Source organism: Rhodotorula toruloides, assembly GCF_000320785.1.
Source record: "Rhodotorula toruloides NP11 unplaced genomic scaffold Scaffold25, whole genome shotgun sequence".
Classification (NCBI taxonomy): Eukaryota; Fungi; Basidiomycota; class Microbotryomycetes; order Sporidiobolales; family Sporidiobolaceae; genus Rhodotorula; species Rhodotorula toruloides.
The window spans coordinates 78,175-91,036 of NW_015622985.1; the positions used below are offsets into that span (position 1 = coordinate 78,175).

At 61.5% G+C, this 12,862-nt stretch overlaps 6 protein-coding genes across 6 annotated transcripts; 4 read left to right on the top strand and 2 right to left on the bottom strand.

Moving 5' to 3' along the window:
* Window positions 1–250: 250 nt before the first annotated feature.
* RHTO_04039 (uncharacterized protein) lies at window positions 251–2,310 on the bottom strand (the record flags this gene model as incomplete). The annotated part of the gene is made up of 7 exons (XM_016417707.1): window positions 251–446; window positions 525–747; window positions 806–1,038; window positions 1,110–1,382; window positions 1,445–1,655; window positions 1,719–2,048; window positions 2,112–2,310. 7 exons carry the CDS (start codon window positions 2,308–2,310, stop codon window positions 251–253), a joined length of 1,665 nt encoding a protein of 554 aa, XP_016270866.1.
* Window positions 2,311–2,730: 420 nt separating this feature from the next.
* RHTO_04040 (DNA polymerase epsilon subunit 2) lies at window positions 2,731–5,187 on the top strand (the record flags this gene model as incomplete). The annotated part of the gene is made up of 11 exons (XM_016417708.1): window positions 2,731–3,013; window positions 3,073–3,259; window positions 3,318–3,468; window positions 3,525–3,659; window positions 3,719–3,843; window positions 3,906–3,963; window positions 4,021–4,243; window positions 4,356–4,678; window positions 4,743–4,853; window positions 4,912–5,051; window positions 5,166–5,187. 11 exons carry the CDS (start codon window positions 2,731–2,733, stop codon window positions 5,185–5,187), a joined length of 1,758 nt encoding a protein of 585 aa, XP_016270867.1.
* A 165-nt stretch (window positions 5,188–5,352) lies between these two features.
* Window positions 5,353–6,842, bottom strand: RHTO_04041 (snurportin-1; the record flags this gene model as incomplete). The annotated part of the gene is made up of 6 exons (XM_016417709.1): window positions 5,353–5,872; window positions 5,931–6,013; window positions 6,083–6,143; window positions 6,201–6,237; window positions 6,322–6,667; window positions 6,729–6,842. 6 exons carry the CDS (start codon window positions 6,840–6,842, stop codon window positions 5,353–5,355), a joined length of 1,161 nt encoding a protein of 386 aa, XP_016270868.1.
* A 200-nt stretch (window positions 6,843–7,042) lies between these two features.
* RHTO_04042 (U6 snRNA-associated Sm-like protein LSm6) lies at window positions 7,043–7,520 on the top strand (the record flags this gene model as incomplete). The annotated part of the gene is made up of 3 exons (XM_016417710.1): window positions 7,043–7,199; window positions 7,303–7,416; window positions 7,495–7,520. 3 exons carry the CDS (start codon window positions 7,043–7,045, stop codon window positions 7,518–7,520), a joined length of 297 nt encoding a protein of 98 aa, XP_016270869.1.
* A 1,274-nt stretch (window positions 7,521–8,794) lies between these two features.
* Window positions 8,795–9,621, top strand: RHTO_04043 (Histone H3; the record flags this gene model as incomplete). Its single annotated transcript, XM_016417711.1, has 5 exons — window positions 8,795–8,809; window positions 9,027–9,134; window positions 9,195–9,271; window positions 9,347–9,516; window positions 9,581–9,621. The coding sequence occupies 5 exons, from the start codon at window positions 8,795–8,797 to the stop codon at window positions 9,619–9,621; spliced, it is 411 nt and encodes a 136-aa protein (XP_016270870.1).
* Window positions 9,622–10,319: 698 nt separating this feature from the next.
* On the top strand, window positions 10,320–12,590 carry RHTO_04044 (acetylcholinesterase; the record flags this gene model as incomplete). Its single annotated transcript, XM_016417712.1, has 11 exons — window positions 10,320–10,482; window positions 10,547–10,665; window positions 10,733–10,859; window positions 10,916–10,951; window positions 11,010–11,059; window positions 11,121–11,299; window positions 11,358–11,695; window positions 11,754–11,973; window positions 12,028–12,142; window positions 12,201–12,354; window positions 12,445–12,590. 11 exons carry the CDS (start codon window positions 10,320–10,322, stop codon window positions 12,588–12,590), a joined length of 1,647 nt encoding a protein of 548 aa, XP_016270871.1.
* Between the last annotated feature and the right edge of the window lie 272 nt (window positions 12,591–12,862).

Here is a 12,862-nt window from a genome sequence, read left to right on the forward strand (position 1 = left end):
GAAAGCTGGCGAGCGTGACGAAGGTGTGAAGGCGTAGAGCGGGGCTATCGCCCTTTCGGCGCGTGAGTAGAGACCAGCTATGCAGCGTCCTTTTCACACTTGACACGAGTGCATCGCGAGGAAGAACCCGCTCACGTCTTGCTTGACCTTCGCAAACTCGCCTTCTTTCCCAGCCCCTCAATGCCGTGCCCACCGGCGCTCGGACGCGCAGCAGAGAGCAGAAGCGACTCGACCTTGCAGGCGACGCCACCTACTGCCTACGCCACATTGTCACCCTGCGACCCTCGACCTTCTCCCTCGCAATCTTCAATGCCTCCTTCTCGTACTCGACGATGAGCTTGAGCTCCGCTTCGTAGCGACGGGCAGGACCGGTGCCGATGTCGGCGTCAGAGAGAGGCGAGACGGTGACGAGCGCGACGTTCGAGGTGGAGAAGAGGGTGTTGCGGCTGAGTGCGTTTGGAGCGTCAGCCATGAACCGTCAGACTGCAAGAGGAGAAGAAGGTCCAGATCTCGAGAGCACTCACTAATGCACATCGTCGCGCAGCCTTTCCACCAACACCACAATCCGCTCAATGGGGTCATAAGTCGTCTTGTCCTTCAAGCGCGGGTACAGTCTCGCCTGAAGAACCTTGTCGTAGGCTTTCGTGAGCATGTCGCGAGCTTTGACGACCTTCGAGAGGACTTGAGCGTAGAGGCGGAGTGAAGGGAAGTCGGAGGTGAGGAGGACGAGACGGGTCTGGTCAACGTCTGGGGGAGGGGCGCTGTCAGCTGCATTACGTCAGCGAGAAGAGCAATCTGGACATACTGATGCGCTCCCTCTCTTGATAAATCCGCTCAAGCGCCAGCCTCTCCTCCCACTTATGCCTGTACCGCTGCGGCACCGATTCCGGCGGGAACGGCAACTTCGGCAGAGTCTTGGGGTCAGTAGCGAGTGAGAGCAGAGCGAGTTCTTCGGTCGTGAAGGACGGAGGGTCGGGGAGGTCCTCGACGACGCGAGGAGCGATGGCGCGGAGAAGGGCGAATTGGCGGGTGTACAGGCTGTCGCACACCATCCCCGTTCAGACAGGTCAGCGGTAGCGCACGTCTTAGTCAGTGAATGGAAGACGGACCCAGGATGCCAAGTCACATGTACGCTCCTCTCGCCGAGGTACTGCCAAGGTTGCTCAACCGGGTCGCGCTTTTCGTCTTCGACGCTCCGCTTGACGCGCTTCCTCGGCCGCTTAGCGGAACCTTCGTTGATGACCGGCGAAGGCGGCGGGAGGGACGTCGCGGGCGTTGCGGGGCTGTCCTGCGCGCTGAGATCCAACGAGGGTGAAGGAGCGGTTGAAGGTGCGGCCGGGACTGCCTCCAGGTCAATCCTTGGCTCGATGTCGACCTCGTTCCTGCAGAACCAGGATGAGTCGGTGAGCACGCTTTCTACATGAGGAGACGAAGGACGACTCACTCGACCGGCAATTCTGCCTTCTCCGCCGCCGCCCAGCTCACCAACGTCTTCGTCAATCGCTCGCCTGCCTCCCCATCCAAATCTGCCGTGTCAAGGAATAGGCGGACCTCGAGGTCGTGGATCGAGATGTACGATCCGAGGTCGACTTGCGAGAGGCGGAGGACAAGGATTGTCGGGGTTTCGGGCGCTTCTGATTCTTTGCACTCCTCGACTGCAAGCCCGGCCGAGCACGTCAGAACTTGAGGGAGAGACGCAAGAGGAGGGACCGGCGCACCGTAGAAGCTGAGCACCCTCTCCGGCTCGAGCACGAACAGCTCCTCCTCACCCTCCAACACCTTCACCCCGCTCTTCTCCAATCGTAACACCATCTCCCCCTCATCTTCCCTCTCCCCTCCGTCCCAGGTCATCGTGTACTTGCGGAGGGCGAAGTCGAATCGGAGGCTTGCCATCTCAGCGTCGAGTTTGGCGAGGAAGATGCGGTAGGCGAGGTTCGCGAGGTCGTCGGAGTCGCAGTCGGGATGGAACTGCATGTAGAGAAGCTGGTGCAGGGCTAAGCTGGCGAGGGAGTCCGGGAGCGGTCGAGGAAGCGGAGTCGAGAGGAAGGCTGTTGGCGGGATCGCAGGTCAGCTCGGCCTCTGATTTTTGGGAGAGACCGTTCCGGACACACCGCGCAAGTCTTCGCCATTACTCTCCTCCACCACCTTGACCAAGGAAGCGTGATACGCGCGCTGGCGCAGGAGGATGTCGAGATCCGCTCGGAGCGAAAGAACGGCGAGGTGCGCTTCTGGCAGTGTCGTCAGGTCCGTGAGCGGGTCCACCGGGGCCACAGTCACGTTCTTCAGTGGGAGCAACTGTTCGGGCAGCATGATTGGCGGTGAGAGGGAGAGTCGAGGAGGCAAGGAGGGTCCGGACGTCCAGGAGGGCGAGGAGACCGCCTCACGTCGCTGCGCTGGCTGTGGTGAACACTGGCGAGCCTAGAGAGGGCTTTCCAAGCTACACCAAGTGCAAGTAAGCCGTACGCCGTCGTTGCATGGCGGAAGGAGCACCCCAAGAGCACCCTCTCCTCCTCACCTCCCTCCACCCCGTTTGAAGCCCTACATCTCGCATTTACAGCCTTGAAAGTCCCGACAGCACTGCAGCGACCTGGGAAAGTCCCTCCCGCCAGCGTCCCGCTCTCACTCTCGTCCTTCCCCCTCTCCCCGTCGACCAACGCGTCGCGGTGCGCTGATCAAGTCGTTGACCTCGTTCCTCCTCGCTGAGCTCCTCCTGCTGCCCGCCAGACACGCATGTTCTCCTCGCAGCGCTCTAGTAACCTCGCACCAGGCGCAGGCGGCGCTCGCGGCGGAACGCGCGGCGTCAACGGATCCCTCGCCTCGTCGTCCGCTTCGTCGCCCGCAGCGCTCATAGGGCGCAAGATCTTCCAGCAGAAGTACTCCTTGCAGCTTGCGCCGGGCGTGATTGACTGGTTGGACCAGTTCGTGCTGCACTTTGGGATGAAGGACGAGGACGAGATCGCTCACACCTTTGAGCATCTCGTCCGGGGTTGCATCGGCAGCGGAAGCGGGCTGGGTGCGTACAGGGTTCTCTCCATAGTTCTTCGGACGCTGCTCTGACCCCCACGCACGCAGATGGACCGAGCAAGATCACGACAGACCTCCTCGAGGAGACATACGAGCGGTTGCGGGTTGCGGCAGATCAGCCAGAGGATACGGGAGGTGCGGGAGACGACCTCGACCCGTCGCAGTACCTCAAGATCGTCAATGCGTTTGACATGCCGGCGTGGAGGTGGGACGACGTGCGAGGCGGGTTTGAGAAGTGCGTTCGGGACTTTCTGGCTGCTCCACGCACATTGCTGAGGATTGCGTCTTTCCAGGTGCAAGACGGCGCCGACTCTCGCACCGGGAGCGCTGTCGAAATCGCAGTACCTCCGAGACCGGTTCAACATCATCAAGCAGGTCATCCTTCGCAACGAGCACTTCTGCCCTCCGACCGTCGTCGACCCCGAACGGGCAGACTACATGAAGGTGCGCCGACTGTCCACCATCCAGGTCAACGCCTTCGCTGACGCTCGGTCGCGCAGCTCACGACGATCAAGAACCTGCTTGGCCGGCAAGGCGGCCACTTCCTCATCTTTGGCTTGCTCACCCGCATGGAGGACGGCGAGTTCTATCTCGAAGATCTCGACGACAAAGTGAAGCTTGATCTGTCAGAAGCGGTGCGTTCCCACCTTCATACCGAAGACCTGCTCAGACTGACCCGTCCTTTCGCTCGTAGACTCCCGAGTCTGGCTTGTTCACCGAAGGCTCGTTCGTCCTCATCGATGGCGACTACACGCTCGACTCGATCTTCAAGGTTGCCGAGATTGGACATCCGCCGAGCGAGCGACGAGACGAGGCGATGTTTGTTCTGCGTCTCCTCTTCCTTCTGTCAACTCGTGCTGACCTGAGCAATCCGCTCGCAGGAAGATCCACGGCCATCACGACTTCCTCGGCATTGGCGCCTTGTCTGCGAGCGAAGAGGTGCGCTCGCTCCCAACCTTACCCTCGTCCTCCCCGCTAATTCGCCTTCTCCCGCAGGCCGACCTCATCCTAGCCGAACAATCCCCCTCACACGAAACCTCCTTCATCATCCTCTCCGACCTGCACCTCGACAGCCCAAAAGTCATGTCAGGCCTCCAACAACTCTTGCAGGTCTACGATCAGATGGAGGAGAAGGAGATCCCGAAGCTGTTTGTCCTTTGTGGGAACTTTAGGAGCCGACCGTGGTTGTTTGATGGAGAGGCGATGAGGGAGTATACGGGTGAGTCGGCGCGATTCCGTCTGCTTCGTCCGTCGTGCCCACTTCGCTCGCAGGGACGGACGTGGAAGCATGTGAACGGATACTCGCTGACGCTCATCGTACGGGTCTGCAGAACTCTTCGCCAACCTCTCCAAGCTCCTGACAACCTTCGCAAACCTCCTCGCCTCTTCGCACTTCCTCCTCATCCCCGGCCCAACCGACCCGTGGTCCTCCGCCGCCCTCCCGCGCCCTCCAATCCCCGAACCGCTCGCCAAATCCCTCATCGCCAAAATCCCGAACCTGACGCTCGGGAGCAACCCGTGTCGAGTACGGTGGTTCAGTCAGGAGATTGTGGTTTTCCGCGACGATCTGATGGGGAGGATGATGAGGAATGCGGTGAGGTTTCCGACGGAGGATGGGGAGGGCGGTGGACGGAAAGGCGACTTGCGGAAGGCGGTGAGTCCGCCTCGAGAGCGAGCGGGACGCGCCGCAGAGCCTGACTTGATTCCGCTACGCGCAGCTCGTCCAAACGATCCTCGACCAGGCGCACCTCGCACCGCTTCCTCTGACAGTCCGACCAGTCCTCTGGGATTACGACCACGCTCTCCGCCTCTATCCAATGCCTACAACCGTTCGTCCTTCCCCTCTCTCGCCCTCTCGTTCGAAGGCTGACTCCTCACGACCCGCAGCTCATCCTCGCCGACTCGTTCGACCCGTACAAGCTCGTCTACGAACGGTGTCTCGTCTTCAACCCCGGATCATTCCAGCGCAGGATCTGGAGCGTGTATCATCCGCATATGAGCGAGATCAAGGAGCGGATGGAGGAGAGGTGCGTCTCGAGCTTTATCTTCGGTCGAATTGGCCGGTCAGCGGCGAACGCTCGCAACGTCTGCCTATTCCGCCTGGAGAAATGCTGGGCTGACGTTCTTTGCGCAACTCACAGCGAGCTTCCCGACGACTACTAAGCCAACGCGCCTCTCTCGCGATGTCCCCATTCCACGTTCGTTTGCTGTGCTTGTCCTGTGGTACATCGTTGTTGTAAGAAGCCGCGTCTCGCAGTTCACGGACCTAATCGTCGAGCAACGCGAGCGGAGCGATCAATGCAAGTGCACATCAAACGGTACAACAGCTCACCCCACGAACGGGCTCATCGCTACCTCCTGCGACCCGCCCGCTCCCCCATCGCCCGTAACGACCGCCACCGATCCGCCTCTCACCGCCCACTCCTCCACCAACTCCCTCATCCTCTCGACTCCCTCTCCCCGCTCCATCCCCCTCTCCACATTCGGACTACAAGGCACCCAACTGACGAGCGGAGTCGAGCCGGATTCGTAGTGCGCATGGGAGAGATAGAGGAGCAGGCCGGTCGGGTGGAGGGGGATGTCGACTTGCGTTGGGAAGAGCTGGGTGGTGTCGGAGGGGTCGGAGGGGAAGAAGACTTCAACGGGTATTGACTGTGCGGGTGGAGACGGACCGGAGAGGGCTGAAAGGAGGGGCGAGAGGGTCGGGGGCGTGAGAGGCGGGGCGTGTGAAGGAGCGGGGAGGACAAGTAAGGGCCGTGCGTTGGTCGTACCGGGAGGGATCTCGACGGTCGGCGGAACGTAAGGCTGTGTCGGAAGCTCAGCGAGTTTCGAGGAGAGGAAGAAGGCTCTGTGCGGCAGATGCGGCGTTAGCTTCGTCAACCTCGGTGCTGAGAGTGCGAACGTACCGCATCTCCGCTTCGCATTCGACAAAGTACGTCGAGCGCCATTTGCACAGGTCGAGGATCCAGAGGATCGCCAGGTCGGGATCCTGCGAGAGGCGGATGGGGTCAGCTCGATGTTCGCTAAGACAGGCGGGCTCCCTGTCGCTGCGACGCACCCAGATAGCGTCAAGAAGACAGTCTGGCGGCAGCTGCGTGTTGAAGCGACCGAGTGCTCGGCTGTCAAAATCGCGAAGGTCAGCTCCGGCGAGGAAAGGGAAGGCTCGGTCGGCTCACCCTGCGACTCGGCTGTACAGGATTGTGTTGTTCCCGGCTGTCACGTGAGACAGCACCGACGCAGCGTCAGCTTGCTTCGAAAGTGCTGCAAACCGCTACAAGCCTGGTGGAGACGACGCACCCTGATCACTCGCCGTTGCGCACAAGCACCGCTTCCCCTTCGGCACGACCACCGCCCGCCACTCGTTCTCCAACCCAGCCGGCAACGAGTACCGCAAGTCGAGCGTTTCGGCGTAGCTAAGCAGGTTCTTTGCCCAACTCTTGAATTTCGGCTTGTAGGCCTTGCGCTTCGTCTTTGAGATCTTTGCCGCGATAGCTTCGCCTGTCGGAGGAGGAGGAGAGTGTGCGGTCGGTGGAGCTGGGGCGTACTCTTCTTCCGAGGCGGAGGAAGCGTCGAGGGAGAGGTCTTCCATCGGGTCGAGCTCTCTGAACGAGGCTCGAGCCGCTTCGATGGCATGAGTCCGCCTCTGCAGGTGTGCTATGGGTCAATCAAACCGCTTCCTTTCCAGTAAGCGAGACCGGACGCACCTGCTTCTGCGCCTCGAGCGCCAACTGCCTTCGCTTCTCCTGCGACGAGTGAGCCGCGAGTGGGGCTGCGAGGTAGCTCGCCCGCCGGTGTGACGGGTCAGCCATGGTGGGCATGGGGAGCAAAATCCCTGTGCAAGCAGTGCAGCCCAGCAAAAGCGGTGGAGGCGGGAGTCTAGTGGGTCGTTCAGGTCAGAGGGGAGGGAGGGAGGTCTTCTGACCCGTCCTCACCTCGTCTACATCGCTTGACGCCGTTCTGCTTGTTCCAATACGCTCTAGACCCCTCTCGCACACCCCAGCACACCTGCCCGCCCGCCATGTCCGACACGAACGGCGTCAGTCCTCCGCCCGCGCAAGAACACCCCGAGCAGCCAGAACAACACGAGCCAGAGCTGCCAGGACCGGGCGCGTTCCTCAAGAGTGTCGTGGGACAGGAAGTCGTGGTCAGGCTGAATAGCGGGGTCGACTACCGCGGTGAGTTCCAGTTGCTCCTCCTCATCAGTCGACCAGGAAGTCGGACGGTACTGACTCGCTCCATGCTCTCTGACTTCGCTTGCTTGCGGTCGCACGGATACAGGCGTTCTGAGTTGCTTGGACGGGTACATGAACATCGCGCTCGAGCAGACGGAGGAGTATGTCAACGGGACCAAGACGAACGAGTACGGCGACGCGTTCGTGCGAGGGAACAACGGTGAGTGCGGGCACTCTGCATCAGTCCGGCTCTCTTGTCGAGTCAGCCAGTGCTGATGCCAAGGCACGCGGCTCGCAGTCTTGTACATCTCGAAGGTCAACTAGGAGGACGACGCGGCGGAGGGCGCATGTAGGCGGGATACCCATGTCATTCTACGCATCACTGCTGTATCAATCACACCGGGGCGGCGCCGACCCGTTGGGATCCGCTTGAGATAGGGAGAGAGGGAATAGGAAGGGAGAGAGGGAATCTTCCGTCGGTCGTCTCTGGCTTGTTCGCGCTGCGCCACCTTCAGGTCTCCCATCCGGTGAGAAGTGTAAGACTACAGCAGAAAGCTGATTGACGGCCAGGGCTGACTCTCTGTGTTCTACTCTCCTCACCATAACTCGGTTGAGGCAGCACACAAGCCTTCGTTGCAAGTGGACGCCCTTTTTCTGCATGCCCTCGTCGCGGTTAGGGCATTCTACTGGTTGTCGTGAATGTCGAGCGGGTCGGCGCGAGTAGAAGGTGAACGCGAGAGGTGAAGAAAGGGTCGAGGAGGGGTAGAGGCATTCTGAGGTTGCTCGACCAGCGCGGCGGTCCCATCGGCCAGCTCGTCGCCTCGAGGAATCACTGGTGTATTCAGTGAGCGACGAGAACCCGCATCCGTGTTAGGGGGAGGACGAGAGGTGAAAGAAGCGTCCGTCGAGCAGGAAGTAGGTTCTGAGCCTCCCTCCGCTTCCTGCGAGCTCAGGCGACCGTCGCCATCAGTCAGACGCTCCTCATCTTCCTGCAACACCAGCTCCACCCCTCTACCTCCCTAAGGGAGAACAAGCGCCGCAAAAAGCCCATACAGCTTCGAGGAGAACAAAGGTGTGCGGATCCGGTCTGGGGAGTAGCGCAGTCGGAGCATCCTCGTCTATCCCAGCGACAGTCCCCAGCATCCTCAGTCCGTGAGCGAGTGCGAGCAGTCCTGGTGAGAGCGGTCGTCGAGGTCGCGCGCTGCTCCGACTCGGGTGACGGCGGGAAGAGCGTTCACGACGGCGGGAATCGCGCGCGCGCCAGTCCCAAGTGCACGAACCTAGGCCAAATGGCTGACGTGTCATTCCGCTACTTGCGCCAGATGCTAACTCGCGTCGTTCTCGCGCGGGTCAACGGCGGGCTCTGGCGACGAGCTGGTTGGGGTGGGCGGTAGCTGCGGGTCTAGCATGCACGCCAAACGAAGAACGACAGCAAACGAGCGAGGTGTCGAGGAGAGAGAGCCGTGATACTGCGCCCGCCGCGCCAGACGCCAAGTGGCAGCGCGCGCTTACTCGAACGGGGCGGGCTCAAACTCGTGCTCGACTCGCTCGACGCCTCTCTTCCTCCTTCCCTTCACTCTTCCGCCAACTTAGCAACAATGGCTCGTACCAAGGTGAGCAGCGCCACTCGAGCACTCTGCTGCCACACAGCACACCGCAGACACCCAGCACGCACGGGCACACGCTGTACACGCTCGCTCCGAGTCACCCAAACTCGCGAGCTCGTCGTCGTCGTCGCCCGCCCTCGACTTCGCTCAACAACAACAAAACAACACCTCGTCGCTCGCTCACTGGGACAGCCTGGACTGACTCGAACACTCGCGCCTGCAGCAAACGGCACGCAAGTCGACCGGCGGAAAGGCGCCGCGCAAGCAGCTCGCCGCCAAGGCTGCCCGCAAGTCGGCGCCGCAGACCGGTGGTGTCAAGAAGCCTCACCGCGTACGTTCTCGAGCTGACTGAGCGTGCCAGAGCGCCGAGCTGACCCTGCTGCACCCGCAGTACAAGCCCGGAACCGTCGCCCTCCGCGAGATCCGTCGCTACCAGAAGTCGACCGAGTTGCTCATCCGCAAGCTCCCGTGCGTTCCCCTTCTGCGTGCTTGCTTGCTAGTGACTGGGAACGAGCGAGCTGACCCCGCCGTCGTCGCCTGCAGCTTCCAGCGCCTCGTCCGCGAGATCGCGCAGGACTTCAAGACGGACCTCCGCTTCCAGTCGTCGGCCATTGGCGCCCTCCAGGAGGCTGCCGAGGCGTACCTCGTCTCGCTGTTCGAAGATACCAATCTCGCGGCCATCCACGCCAAGCGCGTCACCATCCAGCCCAAGGGTGAGTTCCGCCGTCGTCGTCCTCGCCTCGCAACTCGCGCTGACTCTCTCCCTCACTCGTGCAGACATCCAGCTCGCTCGTCGCCTCCGTGGCGAGCGGTCGTGAGCGGCCACGTCCTAGACTGGACCCCGCTTGACCGCACCCGAGGTCGGGGACGACGGTGCCGACTCGGGGTTCAAGGAGGACGAGGAGCGCTTGCACGAACGACGACGATTCGCTTTCGACTTTCACCATCACCACCACCTAGTTGTGCCTGCTCCCCTTTTACACGCTTGCCTTTGACTAGCTCGCCTGTCCCCCTTGTTGTGACATCTGCCCGCCCTCTGCCGCTTGCAAACGAGCGGCCCTCGCACGTCGGGGGCCTGTTTAGCTGCATCCTCGCCTCGTCGGCGGCCGAGAGAACGCTGCAATTTCGTGTGCCAGCTTGCCGGTGATTCCGTCACTCGGCGGCACTCGCATCCCCTCCCTTCTCCTCTTCCCCTCCTCCTCTTCGCTTCTTCCTTCTCCCTCCACCTCTGCCTCCTCTTTCCGGCCCGCCATCCCGTCGGATCTTGGCTCTGAACGCCGCCCGCCTCGCTCTGCACACCCTTTGCCTCCGATCGTGCTCTCGCTAGCGTCGTCCTCGGTCGTCTGTTCGCCGCTCTCTCACCCCCCCACCGCGACCGGCGTGCTCGACGGCGGAATATACAGACCGCTCACCGGTGGGAGAACAGAGCAGGAAGAGATGCGGGGACCCTGCCCGCGACTCCAGCTGGTTCCCCTCTCCTCCTCCTCGACCTGACCCGACTTTGCGATCTCGCAAGATGCTTCTTCCTCTCGCTAAGGGCGCATTGGCTGCGCTTCTCACTGCTACTACTTGCAACGCTTCGCCCGTGGTTCTTGCGGCTCGCAACAACGGCGTACCGACGGCGAACCTCAAGAACGGCACTGTCCAGGGCGTCTCTCTCCCGACTTTCTCGCAGGAAGGTGCGCCCGTTCTCCTCAGCAGTCATAGAAGACGCTTCCTGAGCCTGCAATCCCGCCCCGACAGCCTTCCTCGGCGTGCCCTTCGCTCAACCGCCGGTTGGAGACCTCCGACTTCGCAAGCCGCACAGCTTGAACACGACATTCTCCGGCGGCTCGCACGCAGCGAAGGAGTACAGCAAGTTCGTGCGTCGATCCGTCGGCGGCTGATCGCTCGAGGACAGCGGCATTGACTTGGTTTCTCCCCTCGCAGTGTCCTGGCGTTGGAGGCGACGACTGGCCGTACGAGCTGTCCGAGGACTGCCTCTACCTAAATGTTCTTCGTCCTGCCGGCACTAAGAAGGGCGATAAGCTTCCCGTCGGCCTCTGGATCTACGGAGGTGTGCTCGACTTCCACCCGCCCTTTGCTTGACCAGTTGTTAACCTTATTCCCCAGGCGGCTTCAACATGGGCGGGTCTGGCGATTCGCGTTGTGAGTCTGTGCATGCCCAGGACGATCCCAGGACGTAGGCTGACGTGTCTCGCCACAGACAACGGCAGCTGGGTCGTCGAGCGATCCGTCGAGATGGGCAAGCCTATCGTACGTTCCCGCTCCTCCTTCTTCCGCTCTTACAATACTGATGGGCTCTCCGTGATGGTAGATGTTTGTCTCGATCAACTACCGCGTCGCCGCCCTCGGCTTCATGGCGTCGGAAGAGCTGCGGAAGGAGGGCAACGTCAACCTCGGCCTGTACGACCAGCGCCTCGCCCTTCACTGGGTGCAGGAGAACATCGCTGCGTTCGGCGGAGACCCAAGCAAAGTTTCGTTGTGGGGCGAAAGGTAAAGACGTTCCATTCTCCCCTCCTTCGCTCCGTATGCTCATCTCGCCCTCTCGCAGCGCCGGCGCTATGAGCGTCAGCTACCAACTCCTCGGCTACGGTCTCACCTCGACGAACCTCTTCCGCGGCGCCATCCTTGAATCCGGCAACCCTCTCACCCTCGCCATCACGAACAACTCGCGCCTCGAGACCATGTTCAACGACGTCGTCAACTCTACGGGATGCGCTGGTGCTGAGAGTGCTCTTACGTGCCTTCGCGGCCTCTCGCTCGATGCGTTCAACACCTCGGCGTCCGCATACAGCTGGAATCCGGTCGTCGACGGCGAGATCATCTCCGCTTACCCGTCCGACACGCTCGCCAAGGACGCTTTCGTGCGCGTGCCTATGCTTATTGGCGGTACGCTCTGTCGCGCTTCTCACTCTGGCTTGCGAAGAAGCTGACCTCGCCAGTGCAGCCAACACCGACGAGGGAACGGCTTTCGGCTCGAAGGACATCAACACGACCGAACAGCTCGCCGCCAACCTCCACCTCCGCTACCCTGCTATGACTGGCGCTAGCGTCTCGAAGCTCCTCGACCTTTACCCGAACGACCCCCTCGTCGGATGCCCTTACAATACCGGCGACGCTGTCCTCTCGACCGGCCTCCAGGACAAGCGCTCGAACGCCATCTACGGGTGAGCGCGACGAGACTTTGACTGCATACATGGATGTTGACTTTGCCTCTACAGTGACATGTATATGCAGGCGGGTCGCCGCCTCCTCGCTGAGAAGATGGCCAAGTACAAGCCCGTCTACAGCTACCGCTTTGATCAGCCTGCCGAGAATTCGACGGTCGAGACCGGAGTGCGCCGCTTCTTCCGCTGTTTCGCTCTGCTCGCGGGCTGACCACCTTCGCATCCAGACGACCCACTTTGTCGAGGTCGCCTACGTCTTCTCGAACCCGCTCAAGACGGCCAACACGCTCGGTAACCGTCCTGGCGACCGCGAGCTCGCCAAGCTCATGACGAGCCAGTGGGTCTCGTTCATCCACGACCAGACGCCCAACAACAACGAGAGTGCGTCCCGTCCTTCGTCTCTCGCTACCTTCTCGCACACGGCCTGTCAAGCTGTAGACGCTGACTCTCGTCCTTGCTTCGCTCGCGCAGTTTCGGACGCCCCGACCTGGCCGAACTACCAAGACCAAGCGTCGAACTACGTCTTCCGTCGCCATGGCTGCGTCACGGAGAAGGATGACTACCGCAAGGAGGGCATGTCGTTCATCAACAACCTCGGCTGGGAGGCGAGTGCGTAGAACTGGATGGAGCGCGTGTGAAGAGAGGATAGAGGGGAGAAGCGAGTTCAGCAATAAGACTTGACGCCGGGCGCCTGAGGAATTAAGCAGTACCCCACGGTCTACACAACAAGCGTGCAGCAGCGTCGTGAACGAGTGAGAGGCAAGCAAGACGAGCACGGCGCTCAGTGAGGTGCGAGATCGAGAGGCGAATGAACCGTCTCGCACGACAGCCGCAGGACCTCCACGGTCAAGCTGCTCTCCACTCTCTCGGCCGCCGACGAGGCGAGGAT